Consider the following 27,106-nt stretch of genomic DNA (forward strand, 5'->3'; position numbering starts at 1 on the left):
TAGAGACTAATGGTTTAATCCATGCTCAGGGCAATTAACAAAACTGCTGTGAGGTGAAAGAAGGCTGTACATGCCTCTTGTCTGTAAGCTGATTTTTTTATGCTTTGTGGTGTACAATTTCCTCATCATTTTTCTCAGAATTGCTTGAGCGAGCGGAAATTTCTCAATGTGAGATGTAATCATTTAGCCTTCGCAGGAAGTTGCAAATGGCTTAAATAAATTTAGTTACTTTGACACATTTTCCAGCACACACAACGATTTAGGCAGAAGTTGACCGTGTTTCTAACTGGTTTGGGACACAGTTAAACACACAGTTCAAATCCACGCTTTTAATAAGTGGTTAATAGTCAGTCAGTCAATTATAACTGTCCACTACCCTTGCTGTCAACTGAATCTGGTGCATGGATTGGTTCCTGTAAAACAACGGTCATGTGGATATTTTGCTAAATACACAGCCACACGTAACTGTATCGCTGTAACTAATTAAACAAGTCCTTTCTTCTTCTATAAATCCATACAGTTAGATATCCCACAGTACATTTGTGTCATTCTATATGCCTGCCTTTGTGAACTCTAATCACTCACGCATAGGCTATCCTAGAGGTCTTGCCTGGCTGTCACCTGAACATGCTTCTCTGGAACAAAAGTAGCTACCATTGATTTAGCTCATGTTGGTACCATATGTGTCCACATACAGATGTTCACTGAAATAACTCATTAGAAATGTATTAGGAAACTGATTTAGTGAAGTTGGTGCAAGTTTATGTGTAGAGATGCCCTAAAAGAAATTCTATTTTGGCTCATGCATCATCAAAGGTTTGTTAAGTGAGTTCTAATTGCAGATCCTTTTTCAGTAGTTATATGAGAATCTACTTAGCTTGACATACAAATGCCAGCTCAAGTCTGCAGGGCTGGAAGTTAACAAGCAAACACATCCTAAGCCCATCTTGCTTCTTCTAACCACAGCATGTTTGATATGGAAGTCATTAACATACGGAGAATATGGAATCCCACAATGCTGTGTTCACAAAGTAACTTTTCAGAGTAGAACCACACCTTAAGGTTCTGAGGCCAACATGAACACACCCCTTGCAGTATAGCTTTTAGTGACAGATAGAGAGAAGGCTGCCAAAACAGTTTTCATTATAAATCCTCATTTTCACTTGTTCATAACTTTCTTGGAAATTCTCTTTCTGAGAAACTTTCCATGCTTGGTCTCTTCTGAAGGGTGATTTTAAAAAAATGTCAGCAATCTAGTGGAAACTATTCAACATAGACATAATTTATGAAAATATGTGACTAACAGGTGAGAGAGAGGAAGTCACTACATTAATTTGATACAGATTATGCATGATAAAAAATGCTCAGTAGATGTCTTGTATATTATGTTACCATTAGAAAAGTACTGTCTTTGAAATGTTAGTGTCCACATTAAAAAGTTTTTAAGAGTCTCAGTCACATAGTTCTGTTTATTGTCAAAGTAAGTACTTCAAAAAGAGGAGAAAAGCAAATAAAAGGTATATTTCAGTGTAAAATACATGGGGAAATGATGATTAGTTATTGTGTGGAGGACACTGATAATAGCTATTGGCTTTTGTGTACAAACAAGTATTTCTATTGACAAATTTCACGCTAAGTGCACAAGGAGGGAGTTTCACCAAAAATAATAATGAAAGCTCAGTTGCAGATATCAGTTTGTTGCTAATAGTTCTCTCTTTCATTTCACAATGTTTAGAAAGACTGTAAATAGCAATGAAAAGATAAATGTGTATGAAATTCAAACTGCAGGTTGCTCCTAAAGACTACTGAAGACAGAGGGCCTGATTCTCATTTACACCAAGGCCCCATTGCACCACATGGTAATGTAAAGAGGCCCTCAAGTGGCTGTAAATTATATTTATGCCCATTTTAAGGCCAATTTATACAGCAGAGTGGTGTAAAGCAGCTTTAATGTAAATGTGAGTCAGACCAAGTATTTTTCATAGTACTGTAGAATATCAACCGAATCACCTTTTTATTATGCTGGTGTACTGGTAAAAAGGATGTTTTGTACAAAGATCAGAGAAACATTCATCAGAAGATAAAAAAGGACAGTAATTACTATTTAGCTTTTAAAATAAATATGTACACTATTTACAATATTTCAGAAGATAACATATCCAGAACTATGTGCCAATGCCTAAAAATAACTCCATATTCTTTTAATAGAAAATGATTTAATATACAAATATATAGATATAGATATTTTTTGCCAGGGTGACCAGATAGAAACCGTGAAAAAACGGGACAGGGGGTGGGGAGTAATAGGCGCCTATATAAGAAAAAGTCCCCCAAAATGTCCCTTTAAAAATGGGACTTCTGGTCACCCTGTATACTACAGTTATTTATTTTCCATTCAGTCAACTGTTCAAGAATTAACAAACAAGGAAAGCATGGGACATTATTTTTGTCAAACCAAGATTCGGGTACGCAACGTCCATATACTGAATAAGTCAAAAATATTGTCCTTCAGCTGGAAACTCTGAGAGTGCTGTCAATGTTGAGAATATTTGCAACCCATTACTGGGCTGCCATACTAGCAAGTTAGCTTAATCTATCTGATAGTCCTGTCTGCAAAGCTGCAGAAAAGCACGTATATCAGTTGGTCTCAGTGATAGTGATCGTCTGTAGCATGTCAGATAGGTTTTCTGGATCTAGCTCTTCTTTGCCATTATCTGAATTTTCCGATAAGATGTAACAGCCAGAGTCTCTTGGACAGTCATTTAACCCTGACTTGGGATCGGGGCTTAAGGTCAGGGGCTGTTGCTCATTTTCATGTTCTTGTTCAACTGTAAAAAATGAAAAGGAAAGTGTTATGAACTGCCCCCGAGCAACACTTAGATGATTAAAAGATTGTTCTTGGAGCAGTGCACAAACTGAATTAGCAAACTGCAGCTCCATTAGAGCTGTACTTTATATCTGTTAGAAATTGAAACCTTAGAAGTCAAAGGACTGATCATTTTCACTACATGATGCCGAGAGCCACTGTAGCCCACTCAACAGGAACATGATCCTGCAATACATTGCTCACAGGTGGATTCCTGAACCCCAAAGAAGACAAAAGGACTGTGTATTGGTTCAAGGGTCTGCTTGTGCAAAATGCATTGTAACACTGTGTCTATATGCCTGACTCTTCCCCTTCCCTCACTTTCAAAACCCTTTTAAAGACCAATTCAGTATCATATAACATTCCAGTTTCAATGTGCCCTCAACCTTCTGTGATTTACATGTAATGCATTGTAGCTGCTGTACCTTTAGGCTATAAACCCCACAGGGCAGGGATTTAGGCTATGTCTACACTACACAGCTTTTAGCACACAGCTGTGCCACTACAGCCATGTGGCTAAGAGGTGCCTAGTGCAGCTGCTGTTTGTTGGCAGGAGAGAGGTCTCCTGCCAACAAAATTTCCACACTCAGAGCAGTGGTAGCTTTGCTGGCAGGAGAGCACTCCTGCTGACAACGTACTGTCCACACCAGTGCTTTTCCTAGACAGAACTTTTGTCTTTTGGTGTGTCTGTGTGTTTTTTAACACCTCTGAATGACAAAAGTTTTGTTGTTCACTTACCAATGTAGACAAGCCTTAGTGTATTTATTTACAGTACTGGGTATGTTAACCATGCCATACAATTGCAAGATTTTCAAAAGCATCCACAAAGAGGGCCAGATTTGCCAAAAAGCTCAGTTCTCATTTCAGTACCAAAAAGAAGTGGCCAGCTTTTCAAAAGCAATAAGGATCAGATTTTTAAAGGTGTTAAGGTGTTGCTGTGCTCAGCATTGCTAAGCCTAACTGAGTTAGGCACTTAAGTCTCATTTTCAAAAGGGATTTAGGCACTTTGGATTTTAATGGGACTTAGGCACTGAGTCTAACTCTCATTGAAATTCAAAATCCCTTTTGAAAATGAGACTTAGGCTTTGCAATGCTGAGTGCAGCAAGGACTAAATACCTTTAAAAATCTAGACCTTAGCTTTTCAGTGAGAGCTGCTGGTGCTGAGCATTTCTGAGAATCTGGCCATACCTAAATAAAGGATGAGATTTTCAAAGGCACAAAGGGCAGTTACTCATCCAACTCCCATCCATGCCATTGAAAATCTCCCCAAATTAAATAGAAGCAAATTTTTCTTTCAAAACATTTGTCCTTATTTAGCACTTGCACTATAATGAATAATCCACCAGTGAATGTAAAAAAAGACATACTGCCTCAACAGGAAGAACATAAACTGATCTCTCAGCCAACTACAACCTGGTACCTCACAGAACTTACCAAAATGTCATGAATTTGGTATATATTTGACACAGAGGGTCACCAGTGGTTCACTACTCTATCAGCAACACATATTAGGCCTGACATACTACACCTAACACACTGTTGGCACTCTGTATCTAAAAGCTGACACATAAGGTATCATATATGACCTGGTAACATGCTGGTCTTGAAAATCATTGCATGGCATATATATGGGGTGTGTACAAAAGGTTATCAATATGTGCTAGAATTGTGTTCTAAACATGCATGTCAGGCAGGATTGTGATACGCAAGGAATATGGTTCTACCTACTTGACTGTGTCTCCGATGTAAATTAGGTAAGACGTGACCAAAGACAAAGAAAAGCATATTTACATACAAGGCAAACAAAGCCATCAGGAGAGTAAAAGGGAAAAGAGGAATATTCATGAGAGAGTTATTGTGAAATTTGTATCTGTAATGATCAGTTTTGTTCTCAGTTAATACTATATTTGTTAATGATGACAGCTTTATAGTGAACATGAATCCTGTGTATTGGAGGTTGAGTAGATTATATGCATTTACAGAATGGTCTTATATAGCATATATCTACCAGGAGGGTGGGGTCCAAGATTGTATTTACAGGGTGCATTGCTGATGCATCAGGAAGAATTATGGCTTTGGAAGCAAAATGCTCCCTGGAAAAAGCAGGCATGCAAGGAAGATTCATAGATAGTCATTTCAAACAATCACAATATTTCATTTAAAAAAAACTGTAAAAACTGGACATTTTGGCATTGTTCATACTTTTTTCTTTTTCCTCCTAACCAAAATTCTGGCAAAATCAACCTGATTTCACAAAGCATTTCAGTTTCCAAAGAATTGTGTAGTCTAACACAATATGATACCATCAAAGTATTTCCAACCAGCTCGAATTGTAATCAACTACCTTGAAACTCCTGTATAACACGTCTGCATCAAGACCATAACCTCTTTTGAGGTACAGATTAAATTAAGAATGGATAGCTTTCTAAAAAGATAAAGACTTCAAGTGATGAAGAATCCACCATTTCCCTATGTAAGTTAATGGTTAACTACTCTCACTGTTAAAAAGGTACACTTTTGGTCAGATTTGGCATTCTCTGTAACTATTTTTATCGTCTCCCCACCTTACTGAGGATGGTTTGTCATATGAAATTTCACCTCTTTTTGTAGGGAAAATTTTTGGTGACATATCGGGCCAAGTTAATTTCTGGAGTAACTCCAGTAACTTAAATGGAGTTATCCCTGGATTATTAATTATTATTATTATTAGTTAATCACAATAATAGAGGATACATATATGATGCCTAACCTAGCTTTTCTATTAGCTTATGCTACATTTCAGCCAATGCCAGCAAAAAAACAAGTGTGCTTGGTCACTGTGTGCTTACAGAATTCAGCAAGTTATTGAATGAACCCTTCCTTAGATGCTGAACTCAGGTCTTCCTATTCCTCAGCTGTAATCCCATGATCAGTTACAATACCACTTGCAAATGCTTTTATCAGCTTCTGTAGAATCATCTCTCTGTCCCGTCAAGCAGTGACCTAAAAAAGTTTTAATCCTGTTTACATCATTAGGGTCAAGGAAGAAGTTTTGTCTTTTTCTTTTTTTCCTTTCTTTAAAGTGAGCAGGAAGAGACAGTTATTGCTGGAATTTTTTTAAATTCCATTTTTTTTGGTCATCCTATTTGTTTCCTTTTCATTAAAAGGTGACTTTTTAACTATATTCATCTGAATAGTATAACTTCTTGCGCACAACTGGATCTGTTGTGGGTTTTTTTTGCATTTGCGTCTTCCCATCATGTTGTCACAATGACAGATCACATTTGGACCAAAAATGGCAGGAGCTGGAACTTCTGTAAGAGGACTATGTATGCATTTTCCCTCTGGCTTTTGAATTATCATGTGCTGTGAATATATGGTAGTCTTGGGTAAACTCTGCAGCTTTCTAGAAAGCAGAGTATTTGCACACACTTTTTTATAGCAAAATCAATCAATCAATCAGAGACAAATAAGCTAAAAACTAAATTACTACAGAGACAGAATGGGACTCTGAAGTGCTGCAGCACTGAACTTCACAGTGTCACAACTATATTATTGCTGGTCAAAAGATGGTATTTTCTGGGGAAACATTTAGAAAATGTTCCAGTGTTTGTTGTCTGAAAAAAATAAAAAAAAAATCCGTTTCTCATTGGAAAAAACAGAAAATTTCAAACAAAACAAATATTTTTTTTGGGAAAAGCAGGCCAATATGTCTGAAAAACATTGACAGAAAATGTTTAGCCTGCTCTGACTATCATGCAGTAAATACAAAAGCTGCCTCAACAGAATATTGAGCATTCTAATATATACGGATTCAATGTAAATATCAAGTTCCCCTGCTTCACAAATAAAAGCTATACTTATTTTTAACTTTTGACTTTTACACCTACTTGTTCTTAACTTCCTGGATACTGTCAAGCTCTTTATCATTAAAGGTAAGTTTGTAGGGTTAACCTGGACATCAGTGAAAGATACACTGCACAGGAAAAGGAATAGATAAAGATCAACTACTGTTAAGTGTTGCAGATTCATCAGACCTCACTATGTGATCAACAAATGGAAGGCTTGTTATTTTTCCTACAGTAAATCAGTTTTATTTCAGATACATAGCTTTCATTCAGAGCTGTCTAAGATAAGGTTAGAAGAGTCCAAGTATGCAGAATTTTGACACGTGTTCCAAAACAGACTTTCCCAACTTTTTCTCTTTGCTGTGCCCTCCTTCTCCATGGAAGTCAGATAAGTGCTACACCCACCCCGCCCCATCTCTCATCCCTTTGGGACAGACATTGGGGTGGTGGCAAGAGCCAGCTGGCTCTCTTCCCACATGAGCCCATGGCAGCTCCACAGGGAGCAAACCAGGATCCTTGCCCTCTCTGCCCCCCATCCAGAGCCTCTCACTCCTGCAGGGCCTGGAGGGTTTAACATATGCAGGGCTGCGGCTAGTCAGTTATCCGGGATGGGGCAGCAGAGAGAGCTCACAGGAGTTCCCAGCAGACAGGAAGTGGAGAAGGGGGAGAACAGTAGGTTCCTACCAGAGCAGGATGGTGTTGCTCTTTCCCTTACTCCTCTCCCTGACCAGTGGGAACTCCTTGTGCATTCTCTACACTGCTGCCCTGCCCTGGTTCGGACACCCAGCTGGCCCCAGCCCTGCACCCCACCTTGTGCCTCCCAATAACCTCATTGTACCACATAGTTCGAAAATCAATGTTTTAATACTATTTTAAACTATAAGATTAGACTAAGAGTATTGAAGAAATATTAGGCTTTAGGTCTTTGACAATGAATGTGTGATGCATATGTAGTTTTTCTACTTGTTAGCTTTTGGAAATTATTATTACTACCACTATTTTGGGGGGTCTGTAGATGTGCATGGAACTTTACAGAACTAGTGAAAGGATACATCCCTTCAGAAAAGAGTTTATAATCTAAAACCCTGATTCAGGAAAACAATTACATGTATGTGTTAGAAAAATTCCTATTGACTATCAATGGGGCTAGGATTTCAGCTCATGACCACATATACCGATATATATATATAGTTCAGTTATAACAATTGTGTCCAGCTTTTGCAACCCTATTTTCTAGTTGGACGTCAAATGAGGTGGCCAAGGTCACACATTGAGACAGATGCTCAGGTTGGACTTAACTCCAAGATCATCTTGGCTTCCCTTTTTTTGTTGTAACTACTTGACCAAATGACTTATTTATATTCCTCGATGCAGCTGTATCAATTTTAGTTTTTAACATCTTTGTACTTTAGAATGTCATGTCAAACCTTGCACATTACTTCTCTCCTCATCAGTCCGCTGACACATACTACCATGCTATGGCAATCAGTTAAGGTGAGCTTCATTACTGTACTCCTGATTCAGGAGAACATTTTCCTTGAATGTGTGCTTAAAGTTAAGCATACATAAGTCCTATTGACATCTCGGGACTTTATAAAAGCTTATAATTAAGCACATGCTTAAATGTTAAATTGAGGCCCATTCACTATACTGCTTTTTGAGAACAGCGTTTGACTCAACTGAAATACTCATGTATTCACAGCTGATGTGAAGCAATTATTCATCTCATTCATGGATCTAAGACTCCAACACATTATCAGTAGCCTTGAAACAAGGAGCACATTACAAGACATATTATTTACAGAACAATTAAAAGTATTTCAGTTGTCAAACTACAGCACAAATATCCTTGAGTATACTATTCTGCCTGAAGAACAATGGCATAAACCCATGCTGGCAAAGGGAAGGGACTACTCATGGATGGTAAGGATTAATTAGTCAAGGTTTAACGTAAAGAATATGAAAAGGCTGCATCAGCTTAAGGACACTCTTCCCTGATCCTTGCACTTTTGCTGGCATGGGAACATGAAGAACATCAAGTGATTAAAAGTAGCTTGAGAAAGACACTAACTGATGTCTGCCAATTACAGAGTTTAGATGCTTAAGGCTGCCTGCAATGCTTGCTATCATTTGAGTATTAAAAACAGTAAACCATAACTACACCATACGGAACAGTATTTCCTGACTACAGAAACCTGTTAAAATTACTCATACTTTGCACCAATAAAAAACCTTTGTAAAAATATAACCTTAGCATTTTCTATTCCTGTTCTGTTTGTTAATTGTTGATGTAAAATGTGTAGGATAAAATATACAGAATGTGCAGCATGATCAGTTAGCAACCTAGATATGTACTGATATGCATAATCCAAGGGCAGGGCAAGGGGGAGGGGACAGGAGGCTACCTCCACCCAAACTGCAGGGTAAACAATAGAAGTAGTTCTTTCTCCTTTCCTTCCAAGCTCACCCCTCCTCGTCCTCACTTCAATCATTGTATCGGTTATACTCCTTTCCCACTCTCCCCTCCATCAGCTGACAAAGGCTACAGGATAGAAAGAAGGACTGTTCCTGATGTGCATCCGTCACCCAGTTCACAGGGAATAGTGAGGGCAGAGGAGGCCATTTGATCTACCTCTCCTGACAGTTCTCATGGAGTCTCTTTTCTTTCCATCTTGGAGGAGGAGAGACAGTAAGGGACAAAGAGGGATTCTGAGAGATCCAGAGATGGTCTGGGAGTGAGGGGCCCTGAGAGACCCAGACAGAAAGCTGAGGGGGGCTGAGACAGCCATGGGGGTTCTTAGAAACTCAGAGAGGCAGAGTGTGCATATGAGATGGAGGATCCCACTTGAAGTGAAGTTCTGAATAATTGAGTTTTATGTGTTGGAAGTGGCCAGATGTGTAAGAGTGACTGAGTGATAGAGAGAAATCCACCCCACCTCAGTTAACAGCCAGACTGAGGGGGTTGCAGATGAGCTATTACTCTTGATGAGCTGTAGACCTAAGCCCCTAAGAAATCCTTAAAATATTTCTAGGAGGCACTGCATTCCCCAGTCCAATTTTTATTTCAACCACAGGATCCTCAATTTAGAGTGGATATCTGGCAAAGTGGTTGCTCAGGAAGGGCATGACTCTACATTAATGCGGAGCAAACTTCTAAGGTTTGGTCTGGATGAGTATCCAAATATGTAGCTGTTTTCCTACAAATTTCAGCTACTTATCTGAACTATTTTGGGTTAGAAATCAGGCTGAAAATATCACAATAGCATGTCTCAGAGTCTTGGAACTTCCAAGTTCAGTGAAAGCAGCAAGTGCAAATAAGCATAAAAGGGAAAACAAAACACACACAGAAAAAGCTAATAACTTCTTGAACCTCAAACAACATCCAGTTCAGGTTCATTTAGAGCTGAGACTACAGATCAGCTACTGTTTTATCCAAACCACACTGTTTGCTGATCTGTACTACAAACACCAGTAAATTTCATGGCTCTCACCAGGGGCTAAAGGGAAGGAACAGTAAATAGGAAGAGAGGATGTTGAAGATCCTCCTCCGCAGGAAATCATTTCCAAAGAAAAAAAATGTTTTAATGTACTTCTAGGAAGTAAGCCTGGGATATGGGAGATCTAATTTCCATTTCCTGATCTATCACAGACATCACTTAGCCTCTCTGTGCCTCAGTTCCCATCTGTAAAATGGACATGATAACCATGCCCTACCTCACAGAGCTGTTGAGGATAAAGATTGCCAGGCATTCATATATTTCTGGGAGAGGGGCAATAATAGTACCTGAGATAATTTTTCAGGAATTTTTCCTATTTGAGGAAAAGGCCTAATCTGTCGACTTTGGCAGAAGTTACCATTATTTTAAATGTGTTTATGTCTCCAATTAAAATTAGAACATAACCTTGAATGTAAGTTTACACACTTACTTTCATAGTCCTGTAGATTCTCAACTGCAGAGAGTAACCTTGCCCTGTCTTCTGGGTTTGTAATATTTAGTTCAATCAAATGACTCTCCTGTAGCTCCTTTAAATCCTCCAAAGTCTCATAGCCATTTAGCAAGAGGGTTGATGAGTATTCCTACAAAAGGAAAAGCAAACAATTCCTTTAGGAAGCAATCAGCAGGTTCAGTTAGAGACATAACCACAATTTCGCTTTCATTTTTCTGGTGGAATTGGGGAGAAAAGTCATCATGACTCCTGGAGTACCGAGTCTCTCAATCAGCAACATTGCCTCTGGGCAAGTTTTAAAGAGAGCTGTCAAGTTACTGTTCCCTCCCTTGTCCTGCCCATAACATGAGACATCCTGCAGTGTGTCTCAGTGTACCTCAGATACACTTTACATTCAGATTGGGTTTATTTAGCTGAACTGGAGCATTGTTTAATCTATTGCTATCCAGAGGGCCAGACCTTCAGCTGGTGTAAATCAGAATATTTCCACTGAATCTGATTTATAGCACCTGAGGATCTGGTCCAGTGTCTGTAACACTCCCATATTAATTTGAGGAACGTGAGAATTGTTTCATAGAAGACTTTGTGTGGTGTTTCTGTTGGAAAGTCAGGTTTTCTATTTTCATCAGTGGAGCACTGGAAACTGCAGCACATACCCATAACAAGCATTGCTTAGTGTCTACTGCATAAGATGAGCCATTCCGAAGGTCACAGAATGAAATTAAGTGCATTATTGTACTCGCCCCCGCAATTAGTTATTGTTAAATTAAAGTTGGATTGCCTGGAGGGATAACACTGACACAGAACCAAGAATATGATTCATTAACAGGTCAGGGGAAAAAATAATCTTTCAAGACACTAAGAGAGAGTTTCCATTTAGATGGACTTGAACCAAGCCCCTTCATCCCAATACTCCCAAATTTCAGTGCCTGGCCCAGACAGGACAAACCAAAATTCCAGATTCATTCACCCCTAAACTTTGTAAATGTTTGGATCTGGGTCTGACCTTTGTAGCTTGGGTCCCCTTTCTAATTTTAACATAACATACTTTCTGAACATATTTTTCCTCTCCTTTTAGAAGAGTAAACTAAGTCTAGAGCTGGAACCAGGAGCTTCTGTGTTCTAGTCTCGACTCACTGCTATCTCAGGCTGTGACATTGGGCCATTCACAACCCCTCTGCATCTCAAGTTCCTGATCTGTAAAACGAAGATCAGTGGCCAAATTCGAGTCACATGAGGGATACATTTGACCCAATAATATTTACAACACTAACATGCAGTAGGAAGTTTTGAGGATTAATTAGGGTTTGCAAACTGCTTTGAAATTGCAATGTCATAATACTGTAATTATTATTATTTTATGTCTGTGTCACAATAATTATTCCATTGATAAAACAGCCTAAGAAGAAGCATTCAAATCTTCTGTATCCAGAAAACAATTTGAGTCCAGCTCGATAAGCAGGCTGGGTCTTTTGTTTACATTGGTGCTAGCCAGACGGAGCATGCAGAGAACCATGTAGATGTCTGTAGGACACACACTGTGTGTGTGTGTGTGTGTGTGTGTGTGTGTGTGTGTGTGTGTGTGTGTGTGTGTGTGTGTGTGTGTGTGTGTGTGTGTGTGTGTATTCCTGTAGAGAGAAATGACTCATTCCAACACAAATACCAGTGCCATAACATTGCTGTTTTTATTTTTACTTATCATTTGTATTGCAGTAATACCTAGAGACCCAATCAGAAATTGGGGCCCTTTGGGCTAGGTACACTACACACCTATACTAAAAAAAGACTACCTCTTCCCCAAGGACCTTACCAACTAAGAAAAAGGCATATTAAATGAAGGATTAATGCACTCTCATGCCTCGTTTTGCCAACAATCACCCTCACACCCGTATACCCACTGGTTAGGTAATGGAAGGAAGTAGCATCTTCTGGGCTACTGATAAGATATTTCCCGAGCTGCTGGAGCCTGCCATTTTGGCCCTGGCTTTGATGTAAAAATAAGAGCAAATGCACAGAAACAAAACAAAACACAAAACTGGAAATGTGTTTGCTGACCTGAAGATGGACCCGTTCCAAAAGTTCCTGCAGAGTTTTAGGTTTGGCCCTTTTGCTCCCTCTGTGCACCTTTATCTTCCTAGGTGTAGCTTCCGCTTCCAAAATAATATCAACGTAAATGAATTTGAAGTTCCCCACCTTGTTATGCAGCATGCCTGTCCACATACCCATGGGGGTTTTGCAGATGATGTCTATAATGTCTCCTTTCTAGAGAGAGAAAAAAAGCACACCAAATCTGAGGCAGATGATTTGTGATATGTACCCTGTTACCTCAACGGAGCAAGAACAGAGTCACTACACAGATGACATCGAGCAGAAGCAACGTTAGTGCTCAGCAGTATTAACTAGAGTGAAGAAACTCTCCTTCCGCAATTAGGGAATACTTTTTGATTTACAAAATTCTAGAAAACAATTGCAGAGTAATGTGTGGCAAGACTGACCCTGGCCCCACAACCCCCTGCAGAGGAGTAAGGGGCAGAAAGTAGACCCCTTTCTTGTTTGTGCGGACAATACAATTTACATGTGAGATGGAAAGAAGCCTCTGTGCAGCTACTATTTTCCTTCCCATGCAGATAGGCCAGCAGTGGGCAGGAAGGGACAGAGAATAGGTGGAGTCTTGGCAAGGAGCAAGGTGGCATTCATAGGGTATATCTCCACGACATAGTTAACTTGGACTCTTATCCAAGGTTTAGCCCAGCTTCCTACTCTGCCCCCAAACCATAGACACAGAAAAAACTCTGACTTGATCTGGAGGTGCTTTAAGCCAGACTAACTTACATAGCTTGATGTGGAGGTTAGAACCCAGGCTCTGCTTTAACTTGAGCTGGAACCCACCCACTTTGCGGTGAGGATTCAGGCTAAATCACTCAAGTGCTGATAGGCCTCCAATGCCTTTCCCACAGTTCCCCCAAAGGGTAGACAAGTTCTTCCACAACTGATAAAAAAGAATCGTAGAACATCTTGGCACAAAAAATCCATGGGATATGCTCCAGATGACCACAAGCAAGTGAGAAACAGTGAGGGCATGGTAACAAAGATAGACCTTCGCAGTCAGGGCTTTCACACCTGAGCAAGGCTTACTCAGGTGCTGATCACCCAAGCTAACTCTTCAGTGAAGACAATTCCCTCCCTAGTTTGTTCCTGGGACAGCACAACTATGCACTGTCCCAGCAGCAAACTCCTTTATTCTGGGCAGTTTGTTAATCACAATCTAGACTTCTGCCTTAAAATAAGAATTTACCACAGTATTTCAAATAGTGGTGTGCAAAGCATATGCAGCAAATCTTCAAACCCATTTTGGGTTTGGAGATTTTGTTCTAAACTTGAAATTGAGACCCAGTTTATTACAATGTGTGTTATAAATTCTGCAAACATTTTGAGTAAATTTCAGCCCAATTATAGTTTTGCTTTGCAATCATGCAAAGTTCAGGGTTTCACCAGGTTTCGAGTTTGTTTGATCACTAAACTCAGAGGTAGGAAACTACATGAAATGAAAGCTAAGGAAATATTTGCCCCCAGCCCCATGAAGTGAAAACGCTATGCTTTTGGAGAGGTCTAATTTCTATATATTGGGAGAGGGATCTGGATCTGGATCCAGATTAGGTTCAGCCTGGGGTTCAAAGCCAACTCAGAGCTAAGGTTTGTGTTTTGATTGAACGGTGCTGAAATTTTATGGACTGTACTCACAAGTTTTGAGCCCCAAGCAGCAGGCAGCTCACAACTTTAGAGCAAGCTGCTTTAATATTGAAAAATGTACATGACCTCATCGTTATGCCATTTGATCACCAAATAGCTGATTTGAAACAAAAAAACCCCCCTGGATGAGAGGGCAAACTCAAAAACACTGTGATAGGGTGGAGTCCCATGACTCAGAGTCCCTGCAATAGTAAGTCTGACAACTCTGTATGAACTAGCTCTGTACAAAGGTATTGCTAGAATGACCATGTCTGTTTTAAAGTGCCATATATCCTTAAAAGTCAGAAATAAATGAATAGACCCCTTATCTAACAAATGTCTCAGATATCTCTACTGCACAAAGCAATTCTGATGTTGGGCTCACCTTAATTTTGAGAGAGTCAGTATCATAAGGACTCGGTGTGAAGTCGGTGTGTACTTTGGCTCTTCCACAGAATGGTCCAGTGTAAGGGACTTCATCATCAAGTCTAAAGCTGTCCCTGTTGCTGGTTCCATCGGAACAGCTAGTCACTCCACCTAATGGAGATGAGAATGAAGATTTAAATACCCTTCCTTGAACTACTAGATATTCAATAGAAATGAAGAGGCTCATATGCAAAGCACAGAATTAAAAAAGACTGTACTCAGACAGTTTTCACACATTCGAAGAAAAATATATTCAATAATCAAACATACTATGGAAGGCTAAACAAAATAAATTAGAGACCTTTAATTTATTCTGTTCAATAATCCTTTTTGAGGCTGGTGCTAATGGACTGCTCATTTTACTTATGAGCTTGTTGGAATATTACCTTTGCAGATTAATAATGTGTATTTTAAAACTGCAGTGTAGGGAATTATAGCTGCTGAACCTGTCCTGTTTATTCAGAGAAACTGAAACAAATACTGCAGAAACTACTTTATTTCATTATATTATAAACTAGGACCTCAACACACCTATATTACAGAGGGAAATTTTAATCTTATCTACATTTCTACCTGTCATTTTATCCAAGTTGCATAATAAAACATCAGTAGAGTAAGTAAGGCAAATTGAAGCAAGCTCTGCAAAATCCCATCCAAGTATATTTTTAGATAAGAGCAGCAGTGTGTTGGAAGTAAACTCCCATATAGTTTGTACAAATCACATCAGAGATAATGACCATAAAAATCATTTGACTTGATGTGGTTGTTCAAGTGCACAGCTACAACTCAGGGCCAGACTAACCACTAAGTACAAATGGCCTGTGCTGACAGAACCCATGCAGATCATATTATATATACAGTGACACCAATGCAACATCACCATGTACAGTCCGGAGCTTTTGAGGAGCAGTTTGCCTATAGCATGGCAGCAGATAGCCTCCTGCAAGAGGCTGCCAGACAGGAACTCTACTGCCCCTTGGAGAGTCACATGCCTCCACAAACCTCCAGCATATGCTACCTGGTGGGAGGAATAGCAGATTTTTGGTGGGTTGGGAAGGAGGCAGACCTTGGTCCTCTGCTGCTTTTGTGTTGCCTGGGTTCTCCCACCTCCTCCAGAGCAGCAGAGTCAGGCTGGGTACCCCCTTTTGGCCAACCCATCTGCAAACTGGGGGAAGTGGGTTCCCAGCCACCCTAAGAGAAGGCTTGTATGCGGGTGACCCTGCAATCACCACTCCACAGGTGATAGGGCCATGGCAGCGACAGGCTTAGGGCCAGCTCTGACATTTAAGGTTGTTGTATCAATAGGCAGGATGTCAGGCTTGTTGAAAAGCTCAAGTTTAATTATTGTGGGGTTAAATTTTGGTTCTTCTAATTACTAAAATGGGCAAAGTCTGACACAGATGGTAAAGCCAAAAGGAACTACTGTACTAACATACCTCTGACCTCCTGAATAACACAGGCTGTATGACTTCCCTGAATTAACTCCTGTTTGAGCTAGAGCAGATCTTTCAGAAAAATATCCTGATTTAAAAATTGCCTGTGAAGAATCCAGAAAAATCCTTGGCAAATTGTTCCAATGGCTAATTAACCTCAAGGTTAAAAAAACTGCACATTACTTCCAATCTGAATTTCTCTAGCTTTAACATCCAGCTGTTGGATCTTGTTATAGCTTTGTATGCTAGAATAAAAACCCTTGTGTTATCAAATTTCTGTTCCCCAGTGCCAACAACTCAAGGCATATTCAATAATAAATAATAAAGAAAGAGACTGAACAGGATTATGATTTTTTGTACTTACTAGAAGAGCTCTGGCCACTATTCAAACTATAGAGACTGTCCATGGAGTCACTGGCTTTTAAGCAGACCTTCTCTGTGTGTGTTTCATCCCCAGGGTCACTATGCGAGTAGCAGACTTCTTTTCCTTCTTCATTCTTCAGCAATAAAGATCAGTGGTTAGATGCAGTGAAAGAGATTTTATATGCATAGCTGACATGCAATATCTTGTGCACATTTACTTTGCCTGTCCACAATGATTCTAAAAAAATTATTACAGTTTACTTGCAGTTTAAGAAAGCTTCTTTCACTACCAACCATTACAAGGGAGGAAGCACTTTTCATGGTTATACCAAGGGGCTGGGAATCAGGAATTCAGGATTCAATTCTCAGCTCCACAACTTACTCACCCTGTGACCATCAACATGTCACTTACCCTTTCTATGCCTCAATTTCCCCAGTGATGGCCCTCCAGAAAAGGACACTGGCTAAATTCATCCCTGATCTCTGCAGAATTACAACAGTAGTGAATCTGGCACAACATCCCTCTGAGACTTATCAAGGGGAAATCCTAGATAGCCAGATAAGAGACTTTCTGGCTGCTTTGCCTCACCAGAGCTGGGGCCAGAATCTATCCCAAAGTTTTTCACCTTTCATGTTTTTTAAGTTATCTTTGTTAATTTTAGAAGTTCAGTAGGAAAATACAAAATCATCTGAGGCCTAATTCAAACAGGCTGCCTCTACTACATACTCGGGAAGCCCATAGAAGCAGGAAGGGAACCGTTAACTGCAACTGTTATGTCCTGCAAAGAGCTTTCCCAGACCCTGCACTCTACTGGCCTTCTGCAGCTAGAACCAAGGTCAGGACTTTCCAGAGCCAACCTTCCAGATGGGAGCGTGGATGATCAGCTATCACATTCCCTGAGTTGGCTGCTTACGTCTCATTACAAAATTAACATAGGCCCATTTCCCTCACAAATTCATCTAAAGCCTGAGTACTGGACCTTAGAGGTTATATTATTAAATGCTACCACTCAAAGCATAGCATATAGAGTTTGCAAAGATTAGAAAGTATGACCCATGCTTCAGTCACCACTTCATTTAAAGCAGATGTAATAGCTAAATGGAACAACGATGATTTCCAGAGGAAGCTGGTTCTTTACAGCATTGCATTACAATGTCAACGTAGCGTGACATTCTGATGTAACCTGGATGTTAAATGCCCCCTAGGATATTGCATCAAACTAAGGAAAATGTTAAACATCCGTTATTTGGCTCATAGAGTGGATCAAAGGTTACAGCATATTTGTGGAGTGGGCCCAGGGCTCCTGATGTGGGACTAATCTCTAGAAACTCACTTCCTTTTCCCATGCAGATGCACGTAACGCAAATCACAGAAATCAAGGACGACTGGTTTCCAGCAGGAAGCATGCTAGTTACGCCATTCTATTGCACCCTGCACTAGTTAATCAGTGGACAAGCACTGAATGTATTAGTTACAAGGGAAAATAAGATTGTATGCATCATCTGTTTCTTTTGTATGAAGAATTAATTTAACTACACAGAAATAAATGTGGCACTCCTGTTTATTCTTTCTTATAATACAAAAACAACTGAATAATGAAAATGAAACTCAAATATAAAACTAATAAAAGGAAATACATTTTTAATGTACAGTATGTGATTAAAATGTGGAACTTGCTGCCAGAAGATATTGAGGAAAAAGGTTTAGTTAGATTCAAAAATGATTTCACATTTATTTTTATATAATAATAATATCTGCAGTTACATTAGATAAGATAAACATGTATGAGGGATATAAACCCTCATGCTTCAGGACTTAAGCCTAAAGGGTTAGAAAGAATTCCTGCATGCAGGTGATTCCATAAATGTCCACCATGAAAATTCTTCTGAAACATCTAGTATTGGCCTTGGTCAGGGACAGGATATGAGACTAAATGGACCACTGATCTGATTCAGTATGGTAATTCCAATGTATTTCATTTTGGATCAGATTTTTCCTGGTCCTTACACAGATGGACAGTTAGTGAGGAGTGTTTAAGGAGCTTTTCCCTCACTTGCATGGCTGTATTCATGGATGGATGGATGGATGGATGCACATACAATCTTTTCACTGTTGGCAAAGCAAAATTTCCCCTTTCCCAATGGTATAAAACTCTCTTCTCTATCCTGGACCCCAGGAGAGTGAAATTGTGCACGTGCGTGTGTGAGAGAGAGACAATATGCGTACACAGGGGAGGAAAGATGGGGAGGGAAAGAACTGATATATAATTGAGGTAACTCCTGTTTTAATTCAATATGTGTCACTAAGTTATATACACCTGAACTCTGGTACATCAATGCTAGTCTGTAATGTGCTACCGGAAAACAGTGAGACAAACACACACAAAATTTCTAATGTAATTGATCATACAAATCCAAAGATTTTTTTAACCATATTTACCATGTCCTCAGAGAGTGCCTTGATGTACTTTTTACCCATCTTTTTCTTCATGGTTAGGGAAATGGCTCGCATCTTCTTTCCCAGGCTTCCTCCATTACCTGCCATTTTATTTTGTCCTGGATCTCCAATGTCACTTACAGTCTCCACTTCACATACCTAATTTGAAATTAAAAAAAAACCCAAACTATTATTACTCATCAAAATAAAATCAGATGTAATGGAATGAGAGACTAAAGAGAGATATTTTGCATTCAGGTAAGATGCATGCAAGTTATTATTAGCAGGTCTTCTAGCTTTAGAACTGTCTGGGGAATTATATGTACACAACAGGCTTGCACTTTGCTTAAGTACTCACAAATGGGATATAGAAAATGTGGTACAAATTGATGCTCACCTTATTTATGGTCCCTGATCCAAGTGAGAGTGGTGGGAATTTACTTAACACACTTGAAGACAGAAAGCTACATCTCCAGGAGGCTATCATAAGGCCACTATTGTGGAAGCAGCCCTCTGAAGTGTAAGTTTTCTTGAGTTCTTGCTGCCCTTTCTTTTTTTAAAACAGAAATGACCCTGTCCTTTGCACTACGCCAATATTAAGGGCTTGATTGTGCAAACCTTACTCTGGTTGCTAAGCACTTGGTCACGCAAGGAGTTCCCATTGATTTCAACAGGAGCACGCACGTGAGCATGTGCGCACCAATCCTGTTTTACACCACTGAACCCTACCATTTCCCCAACAGTCACAGAAGTAGATTATTGCAACATACAAACCTCAGCTGAATCATCTGGCTTTGATACTGAATGGTGCCTAAAACGGTCAAAATTTCCAAAACTACTTGTGCGCTGTAAGACAAAATAAACAAACAAAATTGAGCTCATTGACAATATTCTTTTTCATTATTGAGACAAATACAAATTGTATCTCTTATGTTAAAACTTCTTTGCCTATGAATGGAACATAACATGCTATTTTCAAGTAGAGACAGACACAACCTTAGAGGTGCTTATAGGGACAAAGTATGAGTGTGTATCTGGAGACAAAGCAATCTGAATCAAAGACATTGTTAACAATGCATGGAATTAGATTATGCATATGATTATAGGAGCTCATGTACACTAGTTTCCTATCCATAGTTTACATTGACTTCAGTGAGTTATCGTCATTTGCACTGGTGGTAAGGGGGTTCACAATCAGGCCATTTACATTTAGTATTAAACAATGTAGGTGCTTTGGAGGACACCAGTTCTATTACTGTAGCTGTTCAATTAACTTTATACAGTTTATCCTTCCTACTGGGAACTGCAGCTGAAGACTGTTTAAGGTGCTTTAGTTTGAGCTAGATTCAGTTCTCACTGGAGGCAGTGGAAAACCTCTCACTGGGAATTGAATTGGTCCTTAAGAGAGAGTTCTGAATAAAGAACTTTAAGCTCATTTCTGTGTGGGAACATTATGAAACCAAGTGAAACAAACAGAGTAATCAGTAAGTGCCACATTTTTTAAAAATTGTCTCTAATTTAGATGCCTAATTTTTAAACACACACAGACTCACTTCCCTCCTGTGCCAGAGCTTTGAGCTCTGTTCGGTGCAGGGACGAGTTGATATCAGGGAGCTGGTTGCAGCTCCCTAAGCCTGTATTGCCTACCCATGGCATTGCAGCAGCCAAGGGGGCTGCACTTATTTGTACCACTGGCACAAGTGTGGAAAACTGGCATATCAAAGCTCTGCTTTGCCTCTACCATGCCCCCTTATCGCTGCCACACACATCCAACGCTGAGGATAAGGCCGACATAGGAGTTAGTATTGAAGACTATGTCAGCTTTACAGCAGAGGGGAGTTCCCCTCCACAAGAGAATGATCTTTTGTCCATTTCTAGGCAGAATCCTTTCACTTTGCATTGCCTGAGCAGCCAAAGTGTACTGAGCACACAGGATAATCTGGTCCGGTAGCAATCTAATATTTATCATCCAAAAATTGAAACACCCAAGTTAGAAGCTCCTTTTGACAATCTGAACCTAATAAATCAACTGCCAGAGTTTCAACACTTATAACAGTATCTTTTAAGGGATCAGTTTAGGTTTTTCACAGTTATTCAAAACTAGGCCAAGAGCTGCTCCCTTCTAATTTCTACTCTTACATATAAGATAAAGAAAATGACCTGTAATATACTCACAAGTTTATTGTTTGTTTTATTTTATTTTTATACTTTGTGTGCCATTCTCAGTAGGTATCTGGGTATCCAAAACCTTCCACTTGCATAATTTGGAAGGGAAATACACTAAACTTAATAGTAAATATCAAACTGCATAAACTGTATATTTTGGAATTCTGCTCCAGAAACTACGTCTTAAAACTTCTAGGTTAAAGAACTGCTCATATTCATTTGTCCATTCCTCCCTCACTGTGACTTCAGCCCAGGGGTGGCTCTATGTATTTTGCCACCCCAAGCACGGCAGTTAGGTGGCTTTTGGTGGCATGCCTGCAGGAGGACCGCCGGTCCTGCGCCTTTGGCGCACCTGCCTCCGAATTGCCGCCAAAACTGTGGGAGCAGTGGATCTCCTGCAGGCATGCTACTGAAGGCAGTCTGACTGCCGCCCTCACGGCGACCGGCACGCCATCCCCTGTGGCTTGCTGCCCCGGGCACGCACTTGGTGAGCTGGTGCCTGGAGCCGCCACTGCTTCAGCCTGCCTAATAGATTTCTTATTCTCTCTTTTTCTTTCCATCTGGTGATTCTAACAGTCCTTCTCTTCTTCCTTCTGCCTCAGGTATTTAAAATGCCTGTCATACTTCCCTCCCATCAACCATAACAGGTCTCCCCAGCCCTCTCTCTCTAGCTTCTTTAACTTTAAGATAACTTTACAGGAGGCTTTATCAGCTGTGATGTCTTAGGCCTTGTCCACCAGCCTACTGAAGTCTCATGAGCTTCCAAGGCTTCTCCATCAAATATATCTCTGAATATATTGCAGTTTTGAGGAGGATGCTTCAGTAGTGATTGAGGTTTCCCTTGAGTGACGTGTAAGCAAAATGAAGGGTGATTAAGGCACTGGACTGGGATTCAGAAACCCAGTGTTCAATATTTAGGTCTGGCACAAACTCCTTTTGTCACCTTGGGTAAGTTCCTTCAGGTGTTTTTTCCAAAAATGTTCACAATGGTATAACTCAGTTTACATGAAGTTAAAGGGAAAACTCTCATTTACTTCAGTAGGAGAAGAATTTGAAAATACCATCCCTTTGAAAAGGGCTTTTGAAAATACCATCCTTATTCTTGTCATGCCACAGTGCTTGATTTATAAAATGTGAATAATGCTACCATGAGGACAAATTCATGTGTTTGTGAGGTACTCATATACTACAGTGGTGGGTGCTTTCCGAGAACTAGACTTATGAACTAACCCTCGCTGCTTATGTTCTTATATCATCCCATTTATATGTTATCTGAACACCACTCAAGTCCTTTCATGAAGTATTCTTAAAAGCAGGGGATCTGAAGCTCTTATGGCATTCAATTCTGATAGAGTTGAGATCTGAGTAACAATTTAACCTTATGGTAATTTTCTGAGTGATGATACAGATCTGTACCTTTTTCTACCCATAATTAATAAGCTGCAGTTTACTTCTATGTATTTTTATATTGTCCTTTTCTGGGTATAGTTAGTCCTCTAAGAGCCTCATCAGTAAAACTGTCATACTTCTGACTGTTGTACCGGGTGACAAGTTGACATTCAGCATCAGCAACTGTGATCTTAAGGATGGTGCTCATCAAAATGATACCAACTATCCTGTGTACACATATATCTCCCCTGGGTATTTCCATCTAGGAAAGACCCCATCTTATTCTGTCCCTGCTCATAAATCACAGGGTCACTATCCATTTTAGCTCCCTTATCTCTCTCTCTCACAGTCACTTTTAAACTAAAAATAGTTGACGAGGGGAGGGGAGAGAGGTGACAGTGGAAAACCACAGAAAAATAGCAGGTCTTAAAATCTCCATTTTCTTCTAAAGAAAAAGAATATTCAGGATCACCTTTTACACAGTTCAGCTTAAAAATTCCCTAATAGCCCAATCCTCTCTTCCCCAAACACATACAAACTACTTCTTATTGGAGCTGGTCAGAAAACAATCTATGTTTTGGGGGAAATTTTCAGAAAAGATTTTTTTTTCACCAAAATATTGTTTCAGTGACAAGTTTACAGCCAGAGTGACCTCTCTCAGTAATGTGAGATTGGTCTCTCACTGATCTTTGGTTTTTAATAGGGTTCTAGTCCCAAGAAGGCATTCGGTGGCATATATTTGTTGAATCTTCTAGCCTGATATCTTGTTTATGTTATTTTTGTTTCTTTCTTTTTGATTGTTTTGGCATTAGCTTGGTTTACAAAATTATTACATGAAATATATTTGTATGTATTCATTAACTCAAATGCTGACTTAGTCATTTTTAGAAAGTATTTATTTTTTATTTATGGTGTATCTTAATTGGTTGTAATCCATCAGAAAATCTGTTGGAGAAAATGACTAAGAATTGGTTGAAGGACAATTTAGTCTGTGCAGTTTAATTTTATTTAAAGCTCCCAGAAATAACTTCTATATTTACTAGATCAACAATATCTTGGCATATGACAAGGAGTTAGCTCAATAGTATGATATAAAACATAGCCCCAAGGATTATGGGTCTACTAGACAGGATTAACACCTTTCACTGACTTGTCAGCTTTGCCAAATATGCCCCTCAGCAGAGTGGGAGGGATGGAAAGAGGGAGGCTGGGAATCATAACAATATTGGGAAAATATAAAACATTCTCATGCAGTGATCTCTAAACATACAGTGACCTTTCTGTAGCATTCCATCATTTCAAGCTGCCTACTAGGAGTAATAGTATATTAAAGTGCTGATGTGCTTTGGATAGTCTAAAAAAGAACAGAGGGAAAGGGTTTATTGTTGCTCTTACTCATAAAGAACTTGAGCACAGGGAAATCAGTTATTCTTTTTAAAGCCTTGAAACAACCTTATATCCTATCTGGACAGACGCCTTGGGCTATTTTGTAGTATACTTCAGTGTTGCTTCGAAGCTATTAAATATTTCCACCATTCCAGATAATGGTCTAGTTGCACAGAAGAGCACTAAATAAGGCTGCTTCAGCAATTCTCCCATACTAACTTTTTCCATTAAGTAATCAATAGCTACCACCTTTTAAAATGTATTCAACTCCATTATACCGATAAAGAAAAGCAGATTTAGGAGCCCTGGGCTTAGAGGGGAACAAGGCTATTATTTTTGGTATTGTCAGTCACCGCATTAGTGTCAGGGAATACCCATTTTGTGAAGGCAGAGTCATAATCTGTAGGCCTCATTTCCAGGTTAAGGGAAGATCTTAAAGCAAATGCAAATCTACTAGATGAAAATATGTCATTGATTTTTGATACCAGTATCTTATAAAACTAAGATATTTTGCTGGCTGGATTCACACAAGAGTTACTGATGGGTGCATTAAGCAAATGTGAATTTGCACAATGAAATCTAATTCAGGCATGTGAAAAACAACACCCTTATTTTTCCCACAGAAGGACTGTATCATTTATTTAGATTCAGTAAAGGAACATTGCTGGCTTGCATTCCATTTGTGCTCTAGTATCCAATAAATACAAAGCAAAAAGGCAAACTTATCAAATTGTTTTTAATGACTCTTCTATATTCTGCTGCTTCTTTCATTCCCAGAAATTTGGGATTCTTTAAATAACCCTTTTAAAGTGGTGAAAAGACACATTTATTTTTATTTTGATCACATTTTTACTTGCCTGCAAGTTATTCTTAAAATCTTCAATGAAGTTTAAAAGAAGGGCAAAGAATAGAAAACAAACCAAAATGTTTGGTGTATAAATGGAAAACAACAGACACTAAAATCTATGGGATACTTTGTCTTCCTACTATAAACTATGTATTTCCTAATTAGAGTACAAGACAGGTACTTCTTATTGACAAATTAGTCAGAGGTTTCTGTATCTGAAAAGTTAGCCTATGTGCCACAAGTGACGGTGGTTGCCTTAGTAAATATTAGTTATGGATGACATTTAGCCTGATCATATCTCCAACAGACATTCACAGTTTCTACCTGCTGAGTAGTGGCCTCTAGTAAAGAATGCCAGCACAAAGCTGTGCATCACCAAAGTCCCATTCAATATAGTGTTTAAGTGGGAGGTAAGTGGTGCAGAGGCTTCATGCTGGCTGTCTGCACAGGGGTAAATGTTGCCTTGTTTGAAAATCCTCCACTCATTTCAGCTCCAGTTTTCACTTGTCCCCTGTCTACAATTTATACTGTATAGCTATAAATTGCTTAAGGTAACTGTTGCAGGTCTTTAACAGGCAGTTCGTACTTCCGATAATGGGACCAGATCCTCAGCTTGTAGAAATCAGCATGATTTGTGATTTCAAGGAAACTACACTGATTTACATCAGTTGAGGATCTGGCCCAATATTTTCTTTCCGTTCTTTTTCTCTTCACCCCCCCCCCACTAAGGATTATTCCTTTGTAATGTGTTTCTAGACTGTCTCTGCTCTTTCCTCACTGCAGGGAAAGAAGCCACAGGAACATCCAAGATGATAGAATATGTCTGCTTGATCAATGGAAATAAGTAGAGCTGGGCAAAGTTCACCTACATAGGGTGGGGCTGAATACATCCATTCCATGATACTTCTAGTTCCTCAGAACAAGGGATTCAATGTCAGTCACTATGGAGATGAAACAGAGCTAGAGATAACTATTAGCCAGCCCATCTTAATTCTTTAATAGATCACAGGAAATGGTCTTTTAACTGTCCTGATAGCAAGCTATCATATTTTAAATTTAGGGATGTTCTGTATGAAGAAGTTTCTCACTTCTGTATAAAGTATAAGAATTTGAACATCTGATTCAGAAACAATCAGAAGTATAATGAAGAGCTAAGAGAGGAGATGTAAGGCCCACCATACTTCACAGGATTTGACCCATTTACACATTAGTTACATATATAGAATATCTGACTATTAATATAACTTTCTAGTCCATTTGAAAAAACAAAACATGGTTAAATCTTATACCTTACCAGGCAAAGCAACAAAAATGGCACAGCTTGTTCTCGCTAACTCAGATGGAGCAAGCTACTAAAATGGCATTTTAACTGGTTTAAAAATTACTCTATAAGACTCTGTCAGTATGCTCTGGTATTCAGTGATCGCATGGAGGTGGCAGGCTGAGGGGAAGAAAGACAAAGAGGTTGTTCATCAAAGCTGTCACTATGAAACATCAGGGCAAACAGTAACTTTAATGATGGAAAAATCACTAGAAAATAAACAGCTGTATAAAGTAGTGTATCAATTATATTTAACACTTCTACAGCTCAGCAAACATGGCAAATGTTGAACAGCTGTTGTATTACCATGTCTATGTAACACCAACATAAACCTCTAGACCCTTCACCAAAATGTACAGTGAAACATATAGCACCTGGCAGCAGTGTTGTCAGAACTTTATTTTTCAGTTGTTTAGAGTCTATGCCAGTGATACTCAGACCTCAGTGGCTCAGGAGCCAAACTAGCGATCAACATTACCTGAAAGTGCCACAGTAGTGTACAGTTATTGTTTCATTTACTATATATTTATATATATTCTCACAACAAAATGACTGAGTATTCTACAATTGGTTAATAACATAGTAAATGCATCCTGATTAATAACTTAGATTGGTTAATAATGAAACCACACAGTGTTTTAATATCATTTGCTCCAAAGAGTAGCAGGAGAGACATTAAAAGAGCCACTTGTTGCACCCGAGCCTCAATCTATGACTTTGGTCCTGCAACTACTACATGCATGTGAACAACTCCATTCACTCAACAGGGCTTCTTATGTTTCTAAAGTTAAGCAGGGGCATAAGAGCTTGCAGGATTGGGGCTCATCTTCCTACAGGCTAATGCCAAGGACCTGTGAAAGACTAAACTAAAACATTTTTTGCAACGTGAAATTTACTATTAAATAAGTTATAACATCTGTGAGGCCAGATAACACTCCTTGTTGTAGCAACATTTACCTCAGAAGTA

The 27,106-nt window shown here is 39.3% G+C and overlaps 1 protein-coding gene across 3 annotated transcripts in view; it reads right to left on the reverse strand.

Moving 5' to 3' along the window:
- Positions 1–1,449: 1,449 nt before the first annotated feature.
- The window catches only part of SAMSN1 (SAM domain, SH3 domain and nuclear localization signals 1), a 147,674-nt gene continuing 122,017 nt past the window's right edge, over positions 1,450–27,106 (reverse strand). For all 3 annotated transcript variants that reach the window (XM_050958413.1, XM_050958424.1, XM_050958434.1), the window contains 7 exons: positions 19,805–19,876; positions 19,034–19,189; positions 16,595–16,727; positions 14,757–14,908; positions 12,698–12,904; positions 10,622–10,772; positions 1,450–2,828 (listed from right to left, as the gene is read on the reverse strand). In XM_050958413.1, the coding sequence (XP_050814370.1) occupies positions 2,638–2,828; positions 10,622–10,772; positions 12,698–12,904; positions 14,757–14,908; positions 16,595–16,727; positions 19,034–19,189; positions 19,805–19,876 (1,062 nt within the window). In that variant the 3' untranslated portion in view covers positions 1,450–2,637. The remainder of the gene's footprint in view (positions 2,829–10,621; positions 10,773–12,697; positions 12,905–14,756; positions 14,909–16,594; positions 16,728–19,033; positions 19,190–19,804; positions 19,877–27,106) is intronic.

Source organism: Gopherus flavomarginatus, chromosome 1 (assembly GCF_025201925.1).
Source record: "Gopherus flavomarginatus isolate rGopFla2 chromosome 1, rGopFla2.mat.asm, whole genome shotgun sequence".
NCBI classification, from domain to species: Eukaryota; Metazoa; Chordata; order Testudines; family Testudinidae; genus Gopherus; species Gopherus flavomarginatus.